The 15,052-nt window shown below is 32.8% G+C and overlaps 1 protein-coding gene across 5 annotated transcripts in view; it reads left to right on the forward strand.

Annotated features, from left to right (window-relative positions):
* The window catches only part of LOC111513229 (uncharacterized), a 241,047-nt gene extending 228,042 nt beyond the window's left edge, over positions 1–13,005 (forward strand). For all 5 annotated transcript variants that reach the window (XM_074178523.1, XM_074178524.1, XM_074178522.1 and 2 more), the window contains 3 exons: positions 1,408–1,988; positions 5,329–5,593; positions 5,655–13,005. In XM_074178523.1, the coding sequence (XP_074034624.1) occupies positions 1,408–1,988; positions 5,329–5,593; positions 5,655–9,764 (4,956 nt within the window). In that variant the 3' untranslated portion in view covers positions 9,765–13,005. The remainder of the gene's footprint in view (positions 1–1,407; positions 1,989–5,328; positions 5,594–5,654) is intronic.
* The last annotated feature ends 2,047 nt before the right edge of the window (positions 13,006–15,052 follow it).

A 15,052-nucleotide genomic window follows, 5' to 3' on the forward strand; every position in this document is an offset into this window, starting at 1 on the left:
TCAGACCATTTAGAATTGTCATTTCTTATTAATTTTCTCATAATTATATCATTCATTCATCTCTTGTGTTGCAGTGGTTACTATCAACACACATAAATTTGCCAATCGGTTTCATACCAACTTTAGCGTTAATTCCCCCATTCCTTTGCTATTTCAGAAAACTATACAAATAACAACAAATCATTATTCGTACCTAAAAAGTTTTTGCCGTTCAGATTATGCAGTTCTTTTTAACCTGTTGCAGTAAAATAATAATAATTTCAAATTGCATAATACTGAATTCGACATGTTCAAAGGTCTTATTAACCCTTGAAGTATAGAAAACTAAAGTTTTAAGAATCTTTTTTCATGGTAATTTTGTGAAACGTATCCATTTATCAAGGATGTAAGCATTTTCTGCTCACATCCTTGTTGGATTTTAGATAACATAAGAATAAATAATTTCAATTCAAAAAATGATTTTTGACAATTATTTAGTATCGTCAGGGACGTCCGTGTTTTCCATGAATAATTTCAAAATGAAAAGTTGATACTTCACTGCTTTTTCTTATAGAAAATATTTTTGAAATCTTTTTTTTCTATCTGAGCAAATCTGAAATCTGGTCTTCTGATTTATTCACGAGAATGATTTTTAAATTTCAAAATTATAAAGTTAATCTAAATACTGTTTAAATTTAAAGGGCATATTTTTAGGAGAGTTTAGCTTTTGGAATTGAAATTTTTAGGCTTGCTACTCGTCCATCTGTACACAAAAAATGTGGGATCTTCAAAAACGTGGAAAATTCCCACATCATTTTGTGTACAGATGGAGAAGTGAAAAATAAAAACCTTTCTTTCCCAATAATCTAAATACATTTTGCATTGCTACCACAAAATTACCCTGGCCGCGAAGCACAAAAAATAAATCAAATCAGCAAATATGAACTCACGTACTCTCTGGAAATTTCCGGGACTGTTTCAAACAGTTTACAAGAAACTATGCAAATTCAAAGTCATTATTCATGAAAAGAACCGTATTTTTTAAAACTGTTGCAGTTTACAAAACAAAATAATCTGCTTCCTGCTAATATTTTAAATCTTCTATAATACCTAATTTCATAACAACATGCAAATTGAAATAAATATTTTTTTATGGGAAAACGTATTTAACCAAAGGAAAAACAAGAAACTAAATTGATAAAAAAAAGAAGGGATTGCAAAAATAATTTTCACATTAAGAAAAAGCACTGACTTTTCAATGCGCCGGGCAGGAATAAAATAATATCTACAGTAGAAAATGCATTTTGATGCATAGAAGATGTGCACTACGTTGTACAGAAATATCTAGAGTCATCAACTTGATTGTTTATCCAAATATACTTTCTGTATGTATATTGAATATCTTGAAAAAAAATATAATACTTTCAGGTGCATCCTGCATATAAATCAGAATCTCAATATTTTCATAAAGACACTCAATACCAACAACTTCCGCATCAGATGCAAAAATATAATATGCCGGCTCAAGTCCGAAAATTTCCCCAAGGAAATGATTTTTTATCGAAGTTGCGTCGCATCCATCCAACCATGGCTCGGTCGATAATGAGTGATCACCATCTGCAAGAATCGCAGACACCATATCAACCAATGGATCAAACCCGAATATATTCCCCTCAGCATCAGAGATACATGAACTACCCATCGATGCCAAACAACCCCTATCCTCCGGGGTATATGTCTTCTCAGTCTTACCCGAACTATCCAGCTAGTTGTAGTTATAACAGATCTTCGCAGATGGGCCAAAGGTTTTCGTCCATCAATTCCCAAGAAAGAAGTATATCACCCAGAAGAAGTTACACCGAAAGTATGGCAATGAATATGAACTATGGGGCAATGCCATCCCAAAAAGTGTCCCCCAATTACTCCCATTATGCTGCTCCTGAGTATGCACAACACTACCAGCACCGTAGAGCCCCTATAGGACAGGATTATTATCAACAGCAGTGCAGGTAATCAATTATTATTATTACGATTCAGTGATACAACAACTTCATGTAAGATAGAAACTATTTAAATTAAAATAAAACTAAGTTTTGAGCCACCAGTGATGAAAATAAATACAATTAGAAAGGTCGAAAATTAGAAGGAAATAACTTTTCTCATTCAGTTTGTACAGAGTGGCTCAAATTGGACACTTAGAAGGGAAACTCCTGGTTTCAAACTAGATGAATGCCAACTGATGGCTGTATCTGAAGGTTGAATTTTATGGCAAACTTGATGGTGAAAACTTTTATAATGAGACATCCTGTGCATTTTTGCATATTTCAATAGAGCTTAAAATGACTTTTTCAAAAATGTAGTATGCTAGATATTTTGCTAGAGTCATCTCTGAAATACAAAGCTTTTAGGTTCTTTCATGTAAGTAGGTAGACTTTGAAACACATACTTTGATCAAGTAGGCTTTGGACGATGCGGCGATAAAACAAAATGCAAATCTTTACTGGTAGCTGTCAAATTTTGATTCAAGCAGTAAAGGTGCTCTTCAATTAGTGGTTTTTGTTCAATTTCCAAACACATTCGCAATCAAGTATGAGAATTATTATCAGTACTCGCTTGGCTTATTAAGGAGAAGATTTTATTCAGTGTTTCACCCATTTATCATTCATCCAAATTATGAAAGAACCCATTTAAAAACTGAAATAAACATTTATTGTAAAGAAACGGGGAAATACTTCAGGAATAACTTACATTGTACTGCCACCCAGCAGGTGCAGTACAGGATCAAAGAAAAGGAGATGTGCTGCATTGCTGGAACCTTTTCTGACGATCAATACTCAATACTCTTTGATGTTGATTATCTCGACCTTCCTCAATATTTATGAAAATTTATGCGGTGGCATTGCAACTTTGATCCGGTCACTGTACTAAAGTAAAATGCTCAGTATTGCAATCTGTGCAAAGGTTGCGTATTTGGAGATTGTTTTATAATTCTATATCCTGTGATCCTATCAATTTTTATGTCTATGAACTTGGGATATTAAAAGATGCAATTCCAAATACTGAGTGTTTTCGTTTGAGAATATTGAAGTTGAGGTTGGAACATCTTTCAATTCATGTATTCGCTTGAATGAATTTGAATTATTTCATGATTATTTTTCATGTTTGACACAATGTTTTATACAAACCGGGGAAAATGCAGAAGCACCAAGCAAATTGTATCACAAGAGATATCCCCAGAGAAGACAACATTTTAGATACATTTTCGCAAAATTGCGACACAAACTAATTGATAGTTGTCAATTTGAAAAGAAAAGGCCAAAATTATATGGATCAAACGGGGATAAGGAGTTGGAAGAATTAGTCTTTCAAGAGCTGTTGAAAAGAATCCCAAAACGTCAACGAGAAATTTGAAAATATCAATAGGCCTACCAAGAACTATAACCTTAGGATGATTTTGAAAAAACACAAATTCAATCCATACAGAACCAGAAGAGTTCATCAACTCAGACCAGGTTTCTGGAGAGTTGTAACCAAATGCGTGATTTTTCGTTAAATTGTATTAGGACAGACGAAGTTTATGTGAGCAGTGCCAGAATTTTCAACCGCTACAATTCTTATACTTTAACACAACAAAATCCTCATTCTATTGTGGAGCAGAGAATTCAAGGAAGATTTGGATTTATTGTGTGGGCAGGTGTTTTCAGGGGTAGAATTATCTGCCTGTTCATTTATAATTTCAACCTCTATTGAAATATGCAGGAATATATAGGGAGTCTCGTTGAAAAAAAAATGTTTACCATCAATAACTATTGATATCTCATTTGAAAAAAAAAATTTTGCACCATTGAATTCTATGTAAAAAAGTGTTTTTATAGAATTTTTGACAGGAAAAATGTTACAGCCAATTTTTAAAAATGCACATTTTCGAAAAACATGCTGTATTGATGATAGATATCGATATTCGGTTATCACCATTGAGTGTGTCATAAAATTTTACCCTAAGACACATCCATCAGTTTTCATCTATCTAGTTTGAAAATGGGAGTTTCCCTTCAACAGTTTTCAATTTGGCCTACTCTTCACACCTATCATTCGTAATACATACAAGTTTCACAAAAATATCAAAATTCATACCAAACGAAAATTCCTATGGCAATCTAACACGCAGTTCAAAAGATTAGGCATTTGAAATATGATTTTTTATGAACGAGGGATCCATCCCTACCAACGTCCGTGAATAATTCATTTGCTCTTGTTCAAACTGACGGAATTGAAATAAACAAAACTATTTCTGAACTGAAAAATTGAAATTCCACTGGTAATGATGAAATTAACTCTGAAATTCTGAAGTGCATCTCACCACTTATTTTAAAACCACTGGAATATATATTGGATTTATGAATTGAAATGGAAACTTGGGTATCATTTTCAAACAGTCACTCTTCAAGAAAAGGTGATGATACTTTAATAACAAATTATAGACCAATTTCACTCATCACCCACCTGTCCAAAATATTCGAAAAGACAAAAAAAAATATTTCAATTTATGTTTGATATCTGAAAATCAATATGGTTTCAAGGAGAATGTATGGATTCAAAATGCGATATTGGCTCTGACACATAAAGTATATTCCGCCCTGAATGAGAATAAATCATGTCCGTGTGTTTTCATCGGCCCGTTCAAAGCATATGAGAAAATTTTTATGAGTTATTTAATAGTTACTTCTCTCACAGAACACATACAGTAAAAATTAAAGACGTTAAAATAGTTGTTGGAAAATTTTTGTTAATGGAATTTCTTCAGGGAAGAAGAAAGGTGAGATCTTGGATCTCGATCAAATCTAAAACAAAAGTGAAGAACTTAGATGTCGTTTTATGCTCACATCTTGAATGGAATTCTCATATAGATTATTCATGCAATAAGCTGCGCTTCGTTCTTCATGAATGAAAATTTTTAAGAACCACTCAACTTGAAACTCTTTATCACACTTTGGTTGAGAGTCACTAACGCTGTGGAATTACATGCTGGGGAGGAGCCTTTCACGCTCATGTTCGTCTGTTGGAAGTGTTCTGAAATATATTTTGAAAATTGGTTTCATCCAAGCCCGCACGCTTCTCTACCAAAGTATTGTTCTCTGAGACTCATGATTTTGAGATTCGCCAGCACTTTTATCATAACACTGCAATAACATGTTATAACAATTAATTTCTACAGTACCAGAAAGAAACAACCATACTGTATATTCAAGTCCTTTCATTCAGGACATACGAAAAGTAATGATTTATATCAAGAATATCTACAAATGTATAATGCTAAATATTTCGTATAACAACATTTTCTCATTGCAGACCATCTCAATATCTACCACACCAAATGGCTCCTCAAGACATTTCTGAAAATAGAGTAACAGTATCCGACAGTATAAAGCAATATATAGAAAACTGGGCAGACGAAGATACGGCGTCTGAGTTGGAAAGCAATAGGCTCTGCAAAGATGGTATGAGAGTAAGAGATGACCCGTCGACAGGGACTGTATTTATGATAAGTCAATCCGAATTGCAATACTTCGAAAATGGAGTTCCTATTGTTACTTCCGAGAGCACAATACCTATGGTAAGACATTGAAATTTGCTCATGAAATAATATTTAATTTTGATATATTACTTTCTTTAAGGTTACTCCTGAGAACTGTCAGTATATTATAAAAAGTGGAGTTTCAATAGATAATACCTCTGGAACGGTCAGATTAGTTGATAACAAGAATGACCATATCATTGACCTTGGAGACAATAATGAAGAACGTGTTGTTAACCTCCATATAATGGATTCCCTAAAACAAGACTGCTTGCTTGCTAACAAACCAAATGAATCAAACCAAAGACAAACAACTAACGAACATTTGTATGAAAATATGACAGGAAAACCAAGAGTCGTAATTCACCAAAATACTGTAATACAGTCAGGTTACCAAAACGTATCTACGGATAATTCATTTGGGAATATAACTAATGAACAAGTTAAAGTGGGTAATAGTTTACCAATCATTACTGATACCATTGAAGAAGAATTGAACCAAAGTATCAAAGAATATAAAAAAATAACTGTGGACAAAAATTGTTCACCCATAACTTTGGACCAACTTGAAGAATACAAGGAATCTTCCCTTCAGTCATCAGTAATATGTTCCAATAAAAATGTGGAAGACGAGTTTGTGAAAGAAATTCATAACATCCAGGAATGTAACACTGAACCATCTACGAAGGATGTACCATTTTTTGATGAGTTTTCCGTCAGCATCAACTCAAAGGTTGAAGGTGAAAATCGTATTACAATAAAATCTGACAGAAGTAAATTGGTAAACCCTAAAGAGGAACTTACAGTACAACCACATATTTCAGTTCCAGAGACATCTATCAACACCGAGTATTCTGATGAACTTTCCCAAATTGAAAAACAAAACGATAATGATGAGTTATTAAACTCTGATAATATCTGCTCTTTTACCGATGGAAGTAGGGATATAATTTGTGAAGAAAAGAGATCTGCTGAAAAATGCAGTGCTTCAGTTTGTGAAGAACAGAGGGAACCAGTTAACAGTGACGATTCATCCTTATCTGTTCTTGGAAAAGAAGCTGTTATTGATGAAATTATGGAAGTTGAAGTCAAAACATTCACTGAAGATGGAGAATTGACAGTAAAGAATACTGATATAAAAAACATCCTTCCTGTTAGCAATGAGAATCCTGATAAAAGTGAAAATAATGTACTGAATGGCAATAAAGAGGGTAAAATATTCACAAAACAATTTGATACAGTTATTGAAAAGTCAAAAAATAAAAGGTCCAAAAGAATTTTCTCAGTGGATGATATCATCAATAACATTGGCAAAAATTTAAAGTCAAATTCTGAAAAAGATGTCCTTGAAAGAAGACATAGTCTGCATTCCACAAAAGAATTTTTGGATAGAGAAATTGCTAATACATTATTTGTACCAGAGTTTGAGAAAAAGCATACATTGATTGAAATTGGAAAGCAAAATTTATCAGAACAATTACCAAAAGTTGAAATGAATGGATATAAATTGAAGGAAACTGAGCCAGCTTTTTTGGAGAAAATGGCCACTGAGAAAAGTAGTGAAGAAGTTGATTTAAAATACGAATTTGTAGTACCCGACAAAACCAAACCAGATGTTGATGAAAAAAAAACTTGCGGCGATTTAGTTAGTGAAGATGGAATTGAAGGGAAAAAATACTTTGCAAACGATGAGAACAGAAAGAGCAATTCTCAAAATTGTGATGAATTGCTCAGAATTGAAGAAGTTGACACCAGCCATAAAGAAATTTTGGTGAATACCAGTAAAACCATCAGACCAAATTCAAATATATTTGAAAGTTTCAATGAACTGAAGAATAGTCAATTTTTGATGAAAAAATACATTGATACAAATGAAAACAAGGTATTGGAAACCTCTTCAAATACAGTGGAAACTTCTTCACAAACGTGTTTTCAAGATGATCGAGACATAATTATTGACGATTCCATTAACCAAACCGTAGATTCTATTCAGGAAGCTAGTGTTCAGCTAATAGAACAGAAAAAAGTCAATTCTGGATCAGATCAAAGTGAAGTTCAATATCGAAGTGTTATAAAAGTAGAAGAATCTTGTGTACTCTTGCAAATAGCGGGAGAATTGGTTGAAGTTAATGTCAACATTGTAAATGGTAAAAATGTTATAACAGTGGTTCCATTATCTGATACTGCTATTTTGGATTTGAATGAGAACTATGAAACTGTAATCAATCCTGAAACAATTGACCCTTTACACATTGATGATATAATAATGGAAAGTAATGATGGTTTGACTGAAACTGTAGAATATCAGACAGATAAGCCAGAAATTATTGAAACTACTAGCGAAATCATAATTGGAATGGATTTAAGTTTGGAAGAAGAAATACAGTTAGACTTAGCCCAACCCCCTATGATGTGCACCAAAGCTTCGAAGAAGGCATATGACAGTGATTTGCAAATTCCTTCCATTACAACTAGTGAAGACATTCATGACAACAATAAACTTGAAGTATTCCTCAACAATGATAAAGTCAGCTCTAGTAAAGAACATGTGAACAGAAATAAGAAACATGAAAGGCTTATTGATTCTTCCAAAAAACAAAAATACCAACGTTCAATAGATTCAACTGACAAAAAAATATCTCAAAATAAATCTCGAAATCAGATAAAATCTAAACAACGGAAAACTCCAGAAGAAGATGAATTTGTTCCGTTCAAGGATTTAATTTTAGCTAGAAAATTGAAAAAATTGAAACAACAAAAAAATAAAAATAATGAAGACGGTACAGTGGACTCTACTATGAAAACTGACGATCTTAGCAAGGATACCACTGAATTGACAAAGATGGATATTGTGAAAAAAGGTGAATCTGAAGAGGAAACTCCTAGTGTAAAGGAAGAGATTCGGAAAAGTCCTAAAAAGCTGCTTTCAAGTGAAATTAACTTTAAATTTATAGAAAAAGAAAAATTTTCTGAGATTAATGATCAGAATAAGGTAATGTGTTGTCAAACACTTGATGGAAATAGAGGAGCTATAGAAAAACAGATTGAAAAGGCTGCTTCATGTAAAAAAGTATTTGACAATGAAGATAAAACTACAAAAGGGAGTTCCAACTCAAAAGAGGTTACACCAAAAGAAATAACAAATTATAAACTGGAAGATCCTAGACTCAAGAGTAGATCTAATAGTTGCTCTTCGAAATATTCGGATGGTAAAAGGAAGTTGAGCCTGGAGGAATACAACAAACGTAAACGAAAACTTTCGGGTAGTATGGAGGTAAAAAGCGAAATTGAGGCTGAAATGACACCTAGCGAAAGGAATAACTCTAAAAATGAATCAAGTCTAAATATTTCATCTGTCAGGGTTGTTCCAGAAAAAATACAGTTTCAAAGACCTAAATCTTTAGATGATTTAAACTCACTTAAGGCAAAAGAAAGCAAAAGCATCAAAAGAAAACTGAGTCTGCAGTCTTCTCCTGTTAAGCAAAACTATTTCGATTGGGAAGAAACCCAGTCACCAAAATTTAATTTTTATCAGAATAATCTTGACAAAAAATTTTGTGAATTCAGTGGCCTTATTGGTGATAATGGAAAAGACAAATCAAAAAATGAAACACAAAGAAAATCAAATTGTGAAGCACGTGGGGATGAAATATTGCAAAATTATAAAGAGCAAGTGGACTTTAAACTAAGTTCTTTGAAATTTGAAATTCCTAGGGTTGTGAAACCTGTTGAGCAAGCACCCAGAAATCCATTTTCCAAATCTGAATCATGTAGTTTAATGCAGCGATTCTTGAAAGATGAAAAACTCACTTCTGAAGAAATGGAAAAGATTTGTAAAATTATTTCTTATAAACGTATGGTGCAAAAGTTGAAAAACACCAAATTTTCTGAACCACCAGTCTCTGAAGAAAACCTCACCTATGAAGTTCATAAAGAATCGGGAGATCGAAACACAAAATTACATTTGAAAAAAGTGTCTGAAAGAAAAAGAAAAAATCGCTTTCGAAATCTACACTGTCGGTCAAATTCAGAAGATGAAATAAGTGACAATAAAAAAAGTGATTATTCTGTAGTTCAATCAGATTGTTTGGCAGGTGTTGTGCCTAAACTTATAATTAAAAGAAAAACGGAAATGCCTTTACCGGTTGTGAGATTAGAAAGGCTAGACCTCGGTTTACTTGCTAATAAGAGAGTCAGATATGTTATTTGAATTTTTGTTTCAAAGTGATATAATAGGGACCAAGTAACCAAAGTCTGTTGATAATTTAGTTTCTATGAATAGTTGTTTTCATAAACTTCGTTATATTTAATTTATTTCTTCATTTGTTTATATAGGTATTGAATAAGTAGAAAGATAAATCACTTTTGCATTAAAAGATTGCAATTCAGTAAATAATGGTGAGCTATTAATCAAAACTTCATTTTTATGTAGCAGATAAAATGACTATATATGAATATTTATCTTTCTACTTATCCTCGATCCATAAATCTTTATGAATTGTTATTTTTTCCAAATAATATCCTAACAAAATTGTACGACTTTCATATTTAAAAGTGTTCCTATGATATTAATTGAAAATGAGGTCGACAATACCGCCTTATTTATTGTACATTGTATTCCAATTTATCATTCCATATACATAAAATCAACTGTTGATGTTAAATATTGATTTAATATATATTCAGAGTTTAAACGTTTAGAAACAATGACTGACTTAAAATGAGTGGTGTGTTTTAATATCAATTTCAGTGTGAATTTGTGACTTTTTCAATTTATCACATTAGGTATGTTTGTAAATTTTAATCCAGTATCCAACGAGGCCTATTTCTGAAATATAAAATTATTTATCTGAAATTCATTAGAATTTCAGACAGATCATAACTATTTTGAAATGAAGTGACGGGAGAAATATATTCTTCTGTTTATTGAAATTCACTGTTATACTTATTTGGTTGATTTCCTAAGAATAAGTTACACCAGCAACATTTTTTAAGTCCAGCAACAAAGATCAGACAATACCTCCCCTAAGGCTTTCTGAGCGTTGAGCCCAAATTGAGCTTAAATTTTCTTTATCATAAACCCAGAGTCGAGGCCTCTTCTGAGATTTGAGTATATACCAAAATGAAATAATATATCTAGAAGTCCCGGTTATAGGTTGGAACCCGCTGGAGAGCGAATCAGGTCTTTAGAGTTCGAGTGAGAATAGGTGTGAGCCACAATAAACCCTTGCGGGTTGCGGTGGAGGGTCGAATAAACCCACTCACTTTGGACCTAACCTAACCTTACCTATTGGTTGGAATATCACAAACCTGATGTGAGATCAGAATCGGATTCATAGCGAGAAACCTTTGGAAAAGTATAGCATGGGTTTTGAAAAATATTAAGCCTGTGTTATTAATAACAGTTTGATGAAATATGTTTAAGAATATTCTCCAGTGTTGCAAATGTATAAAAATGAAAAGACGGATTCATGAAATCAACCAAACCTAAAATCAATTCGACTCTGCTTCAGATATGTAACTTATCAAAAACGGCCTTCCTGCAAATATTCTAAGATATATTTTTAGGATAAGCCCACTCCTCTCAAATTATTTCAACAGCTAACAGAAGACAAATTTTCAAAGCCTTGAACCACCAGTCTCTGAAGAAACCCCCACTTATGTAGTTCATAAGGAATCTGGAAACGAAAAAACAAAATTACATTTTCAAAAGCTTATAAAAAAAAAACGAGAAATCGCTTTCAAAATCTGCACTGTCAGTCAAATTCAGAAGATGAAATAAGTGACATCAAAAAAAGTAATTATTCCGAAGTGCAATCAGATTGTTTGGTAGGTGTTGTGCCCAAGTTAAAAATGGAAATGCCTTTACCGGTTGTGAAATTCTGGATATCGTTGGTTGGTATTTCTCTATAATATTATAATATACCACCTCTATCATATAAACTCATGAAAAATTAAAGTTACTTAGTTTTTTCCTACTTTTGAAATTCGATAAACTGACCTTTGTCAAGAATATCATATACAGTCCCAAACTAGATACGACTAAGTATTGACTTAGTTGTGTTTTTTTCAGGCTGAGTGATTTATAAATTGAGTTGCTCTTTATGAATCCACTTTGCTCGGCCTCGTTTTGGTAAGAAAGCAACATTTTTTTATTAATTGAAATATTTATTGAGTTTGATTTATTTTATTGTGAAATTCATCCAACCAAAAAATCACAATATCCAGGGTTGGAATATGTTTTTGGAAAAAAGCTAGATTTTTTCACTTAGTCGATATGATAAACGTATCTTCATTTGGGTATCTTCAGAATAAAATTGTTTTGGAATTTATTCTCAGCCATTCAATTTTATTGTTACAATTGTACATAATCAGATTGTTGATAGGATGTATCATAAAAAAACGTGTATTTCTATATTCAATGCATTTCATTTATGATTTCTTTCTTTACCGATTTAATATACCACTTTTGTATGAAAATATCTAAATTTGAGTAAGATGTTTCCTACTTCGTCTGTAACTATTTCTATTAAAATGTTACTTTAGGAGTTTTATATGTAGTACGAATTTGGGAGGTGTGTACCTATTCATAGGGTCGAATAAGTTTAATGTTAAAGTCAAACTTTTCTATCCCAAATATTATGATATGTCAACAAAATATATTCAGAGTTCAATGACAAAACTATGGTGATACTCGATTTATTCAATTTTATAATTCTACTGGTTTTACACCATCGAAACAATTAATATAAGTTATAATATCATCGATAGATTTGATGGAAACAAAATGAAATATAAGTATAGTTACACTTGAAGGATAATATTATCCAAAAATGTACCTTTGTTTTCTGTTCAAAAGTTTTTTTTATGATAAGAATGATATTTTTTGTAGTTACCATAAAGTGCACTGTATTCAAAACTAGACCAGAATGTGCCACATTTGATATTTTGGTCCTCTTAAACGGTAATAATTATTAATAAAAATTGAAATTAGAAATGATACTGCCTGAGTGTAAACGTTTCTAGAAATTGAAAGGGGTATGATTATATCATTTATAATCAGCAAAATCACAATGATATTTTGAGTACATTGATCAACAAACGATTTATGAAAAATAAGCTCCTTTTGATAGAGAATTTGACTACATTTTTTACCCAAAATGATCGAAATATTTTTGACTTATGTCCTAAAAACTGATAACTACAAATTTGTAAAATGGAATGTAGTAATTTAATACTCGGTTTATTCAGATAAAAACTTCATTATTTCATACTTGTAAGTTTTGGATGTGGAAATATAAAACGTGGTATATTCTGTAATATGTTAGATCGTGCAAGTTACATATTTTAGTTGATATGAGTGCCTTAGCACCAATAATGACTGTTATTTTTGTACCAATTTACTGGTAATTTGTATATTTGGCACTGTGTTATAAAAAAAAGTTTAAAAATTATTTGTTTTATTGAAATACATAATTCCAAACCTTGAAGTAAAGTGGAAAATTGTGAAAATATTCTCTGCATATTTACGCTTTCAGTGTACTTTTTTCCTCGTCTTTTTTTGTAACGGTGCATTAATGAGCTAACTTAAGTATCATTTAGTCTTTACCACCCTCAAACTGTTTGAGGGTGCCTAGAAGATGACAGTACTATCAACTGTCGAAAACGCTCGCAGATAATTAATAGAAGATATGAAGCTTCAAATCCTTTTTGTAGAATTTAATGTTGAAATACTCTAAATATATATATATATATATATATATATATATATATATATATATATATATAAACAGAAGTTAATATCGGACATAGCACTCAAGAAAGTGGCAAACCATAGACACGTGTTTCGGGCTTTTGGCCCATCATCAGTATGGTGCAGCCAAGTGCAAGGATGGGCAACACTTGGCTGCACCATACTGATGATGGGCCAAAATCCCGAAACTCGTGTCTATGGTTTGCCACTTTCTTGAGTGCTATGTCCGATATTAACTTCTGTTTCTATATCAAGACACTCAATAACTTTCATATTCGTATATATATATATATATATATATATATATATATATATATATATATATATATATATATATATATATATATATATATATATATATATATATATATATATATATATATATATATATATATATATATATATATATATATATATATATATATATATATATATATATATATGCACACATCGGAAAAGTCTAGGGATATTTTTATAACATACTAAATATCATAAAAATAAATGCATGAGGTCGTTTAATTTCGATTGAATTGGTACACTCGACCACCCTGTAGATTTCTATAGGTTGAACAAAGCCTGCAAAAACGGTAACAATTTTATCAAGTTTTTTACAAACTGTAGGTTTTTGGCTAAAATGAATAATCTGAAAGTGTCGAGTTTGTACATTCTATGCAGTTCTTGCTCAGCAATTAAACTGGAAATATTGTGCTTCAACATGGAACGCCATCACTTACCATTGGCTGAGATGAATAGAGCTGTAGGGCTTCTTGAAGGTGGCGTGTGACAAAATGATGTAGCTCTTCGTTTGGGGGTCTCCCAAAGTGTTATCAGTCGATTGTGGTGGCGGTTCCATGAAACTGGCAGTCCAGCCGAACAACATCCAGCTCGAGGACGCGCTACAACTGCAGTTCAAGACCGATTTTTGGTCTTAACCGCAAGAAGACAACCGACAATCACAGCACCTGAGTTGGTTAACGTGTTGCAGCAGACGCACCAGGTAACCATTGGTCGTGATACTGTCAGAAATCGACAGCATGAAGCAGATCTCCACAACAGATGGCCACTTAGATGTTCACCTTTGTCGAGAGGCAATCGCGGTAGAAGATTAGAGTGGTGTCAAGAACATCAAAACTGGGATGCAAATTATTGGGCCACAGTTTTGTTTACAGACGAATCCAGATTTGGATTTCATCCAGATTCTCGTCAAGTAAGATTGTGGAAACGACCTGGAAATAATGAACATTTGAAACACGTCCAGGAAACCCCCACACTCAGAGGTGGTACAATAATGCTATGGGGCGGAATCATGATCGGCGGCAGAACCGATCTCGTTTTTCCAAATCGCTCCCTCACAGCTCGACAGTACCTCGACACCATTCTCCTACCTATCGTCCGTCCGTTTGCTGGTGCTGTTGGTGAAAACTTCCACCTAATGCACGATAATGCTCGTCCACATGGCGCGCGTCTAGTGACTGACTGGATCACCAATGAAGGAGTTGATGTATTGCCATGGCCAGCACAATCACCGGACCTGAATCCCATCGAGCATGTGTGGGACATGCTTCAACGAAGAATTACTCTGCATATGAGAAACATTCACACAACGTTTCAATTGAGAGAGCTTGTAATCGCTGAATGGGCAAATGTACCTCAACAAGACATTGAGAATCTCATTTTGTTGATGCACGATAGATGTAGGGCCGTAATAAACCAGCGTGGAGGCCATACTTTGTACTGATTCCAAT

This window comes from Leptinotarsa decemlineata, unplaced genomic scaffold, assembly GCF_025532065.1.
Source record: "Leptinotarsa decemlineata unplaced genomic scaffold, Ldec_3_MD MMD2_tig00003902_RagTag_RagTag, whole genome shotgun sequence".
In the NCBI taxonomy this organism is placed as follows: domain Eukaryota; kingdom Metazoa; phylum Arthropoda; class Insecta; order Coleoptera; family Chrysomelidae; genus Leptinotarsa; species Leptinotarsa decemlineata.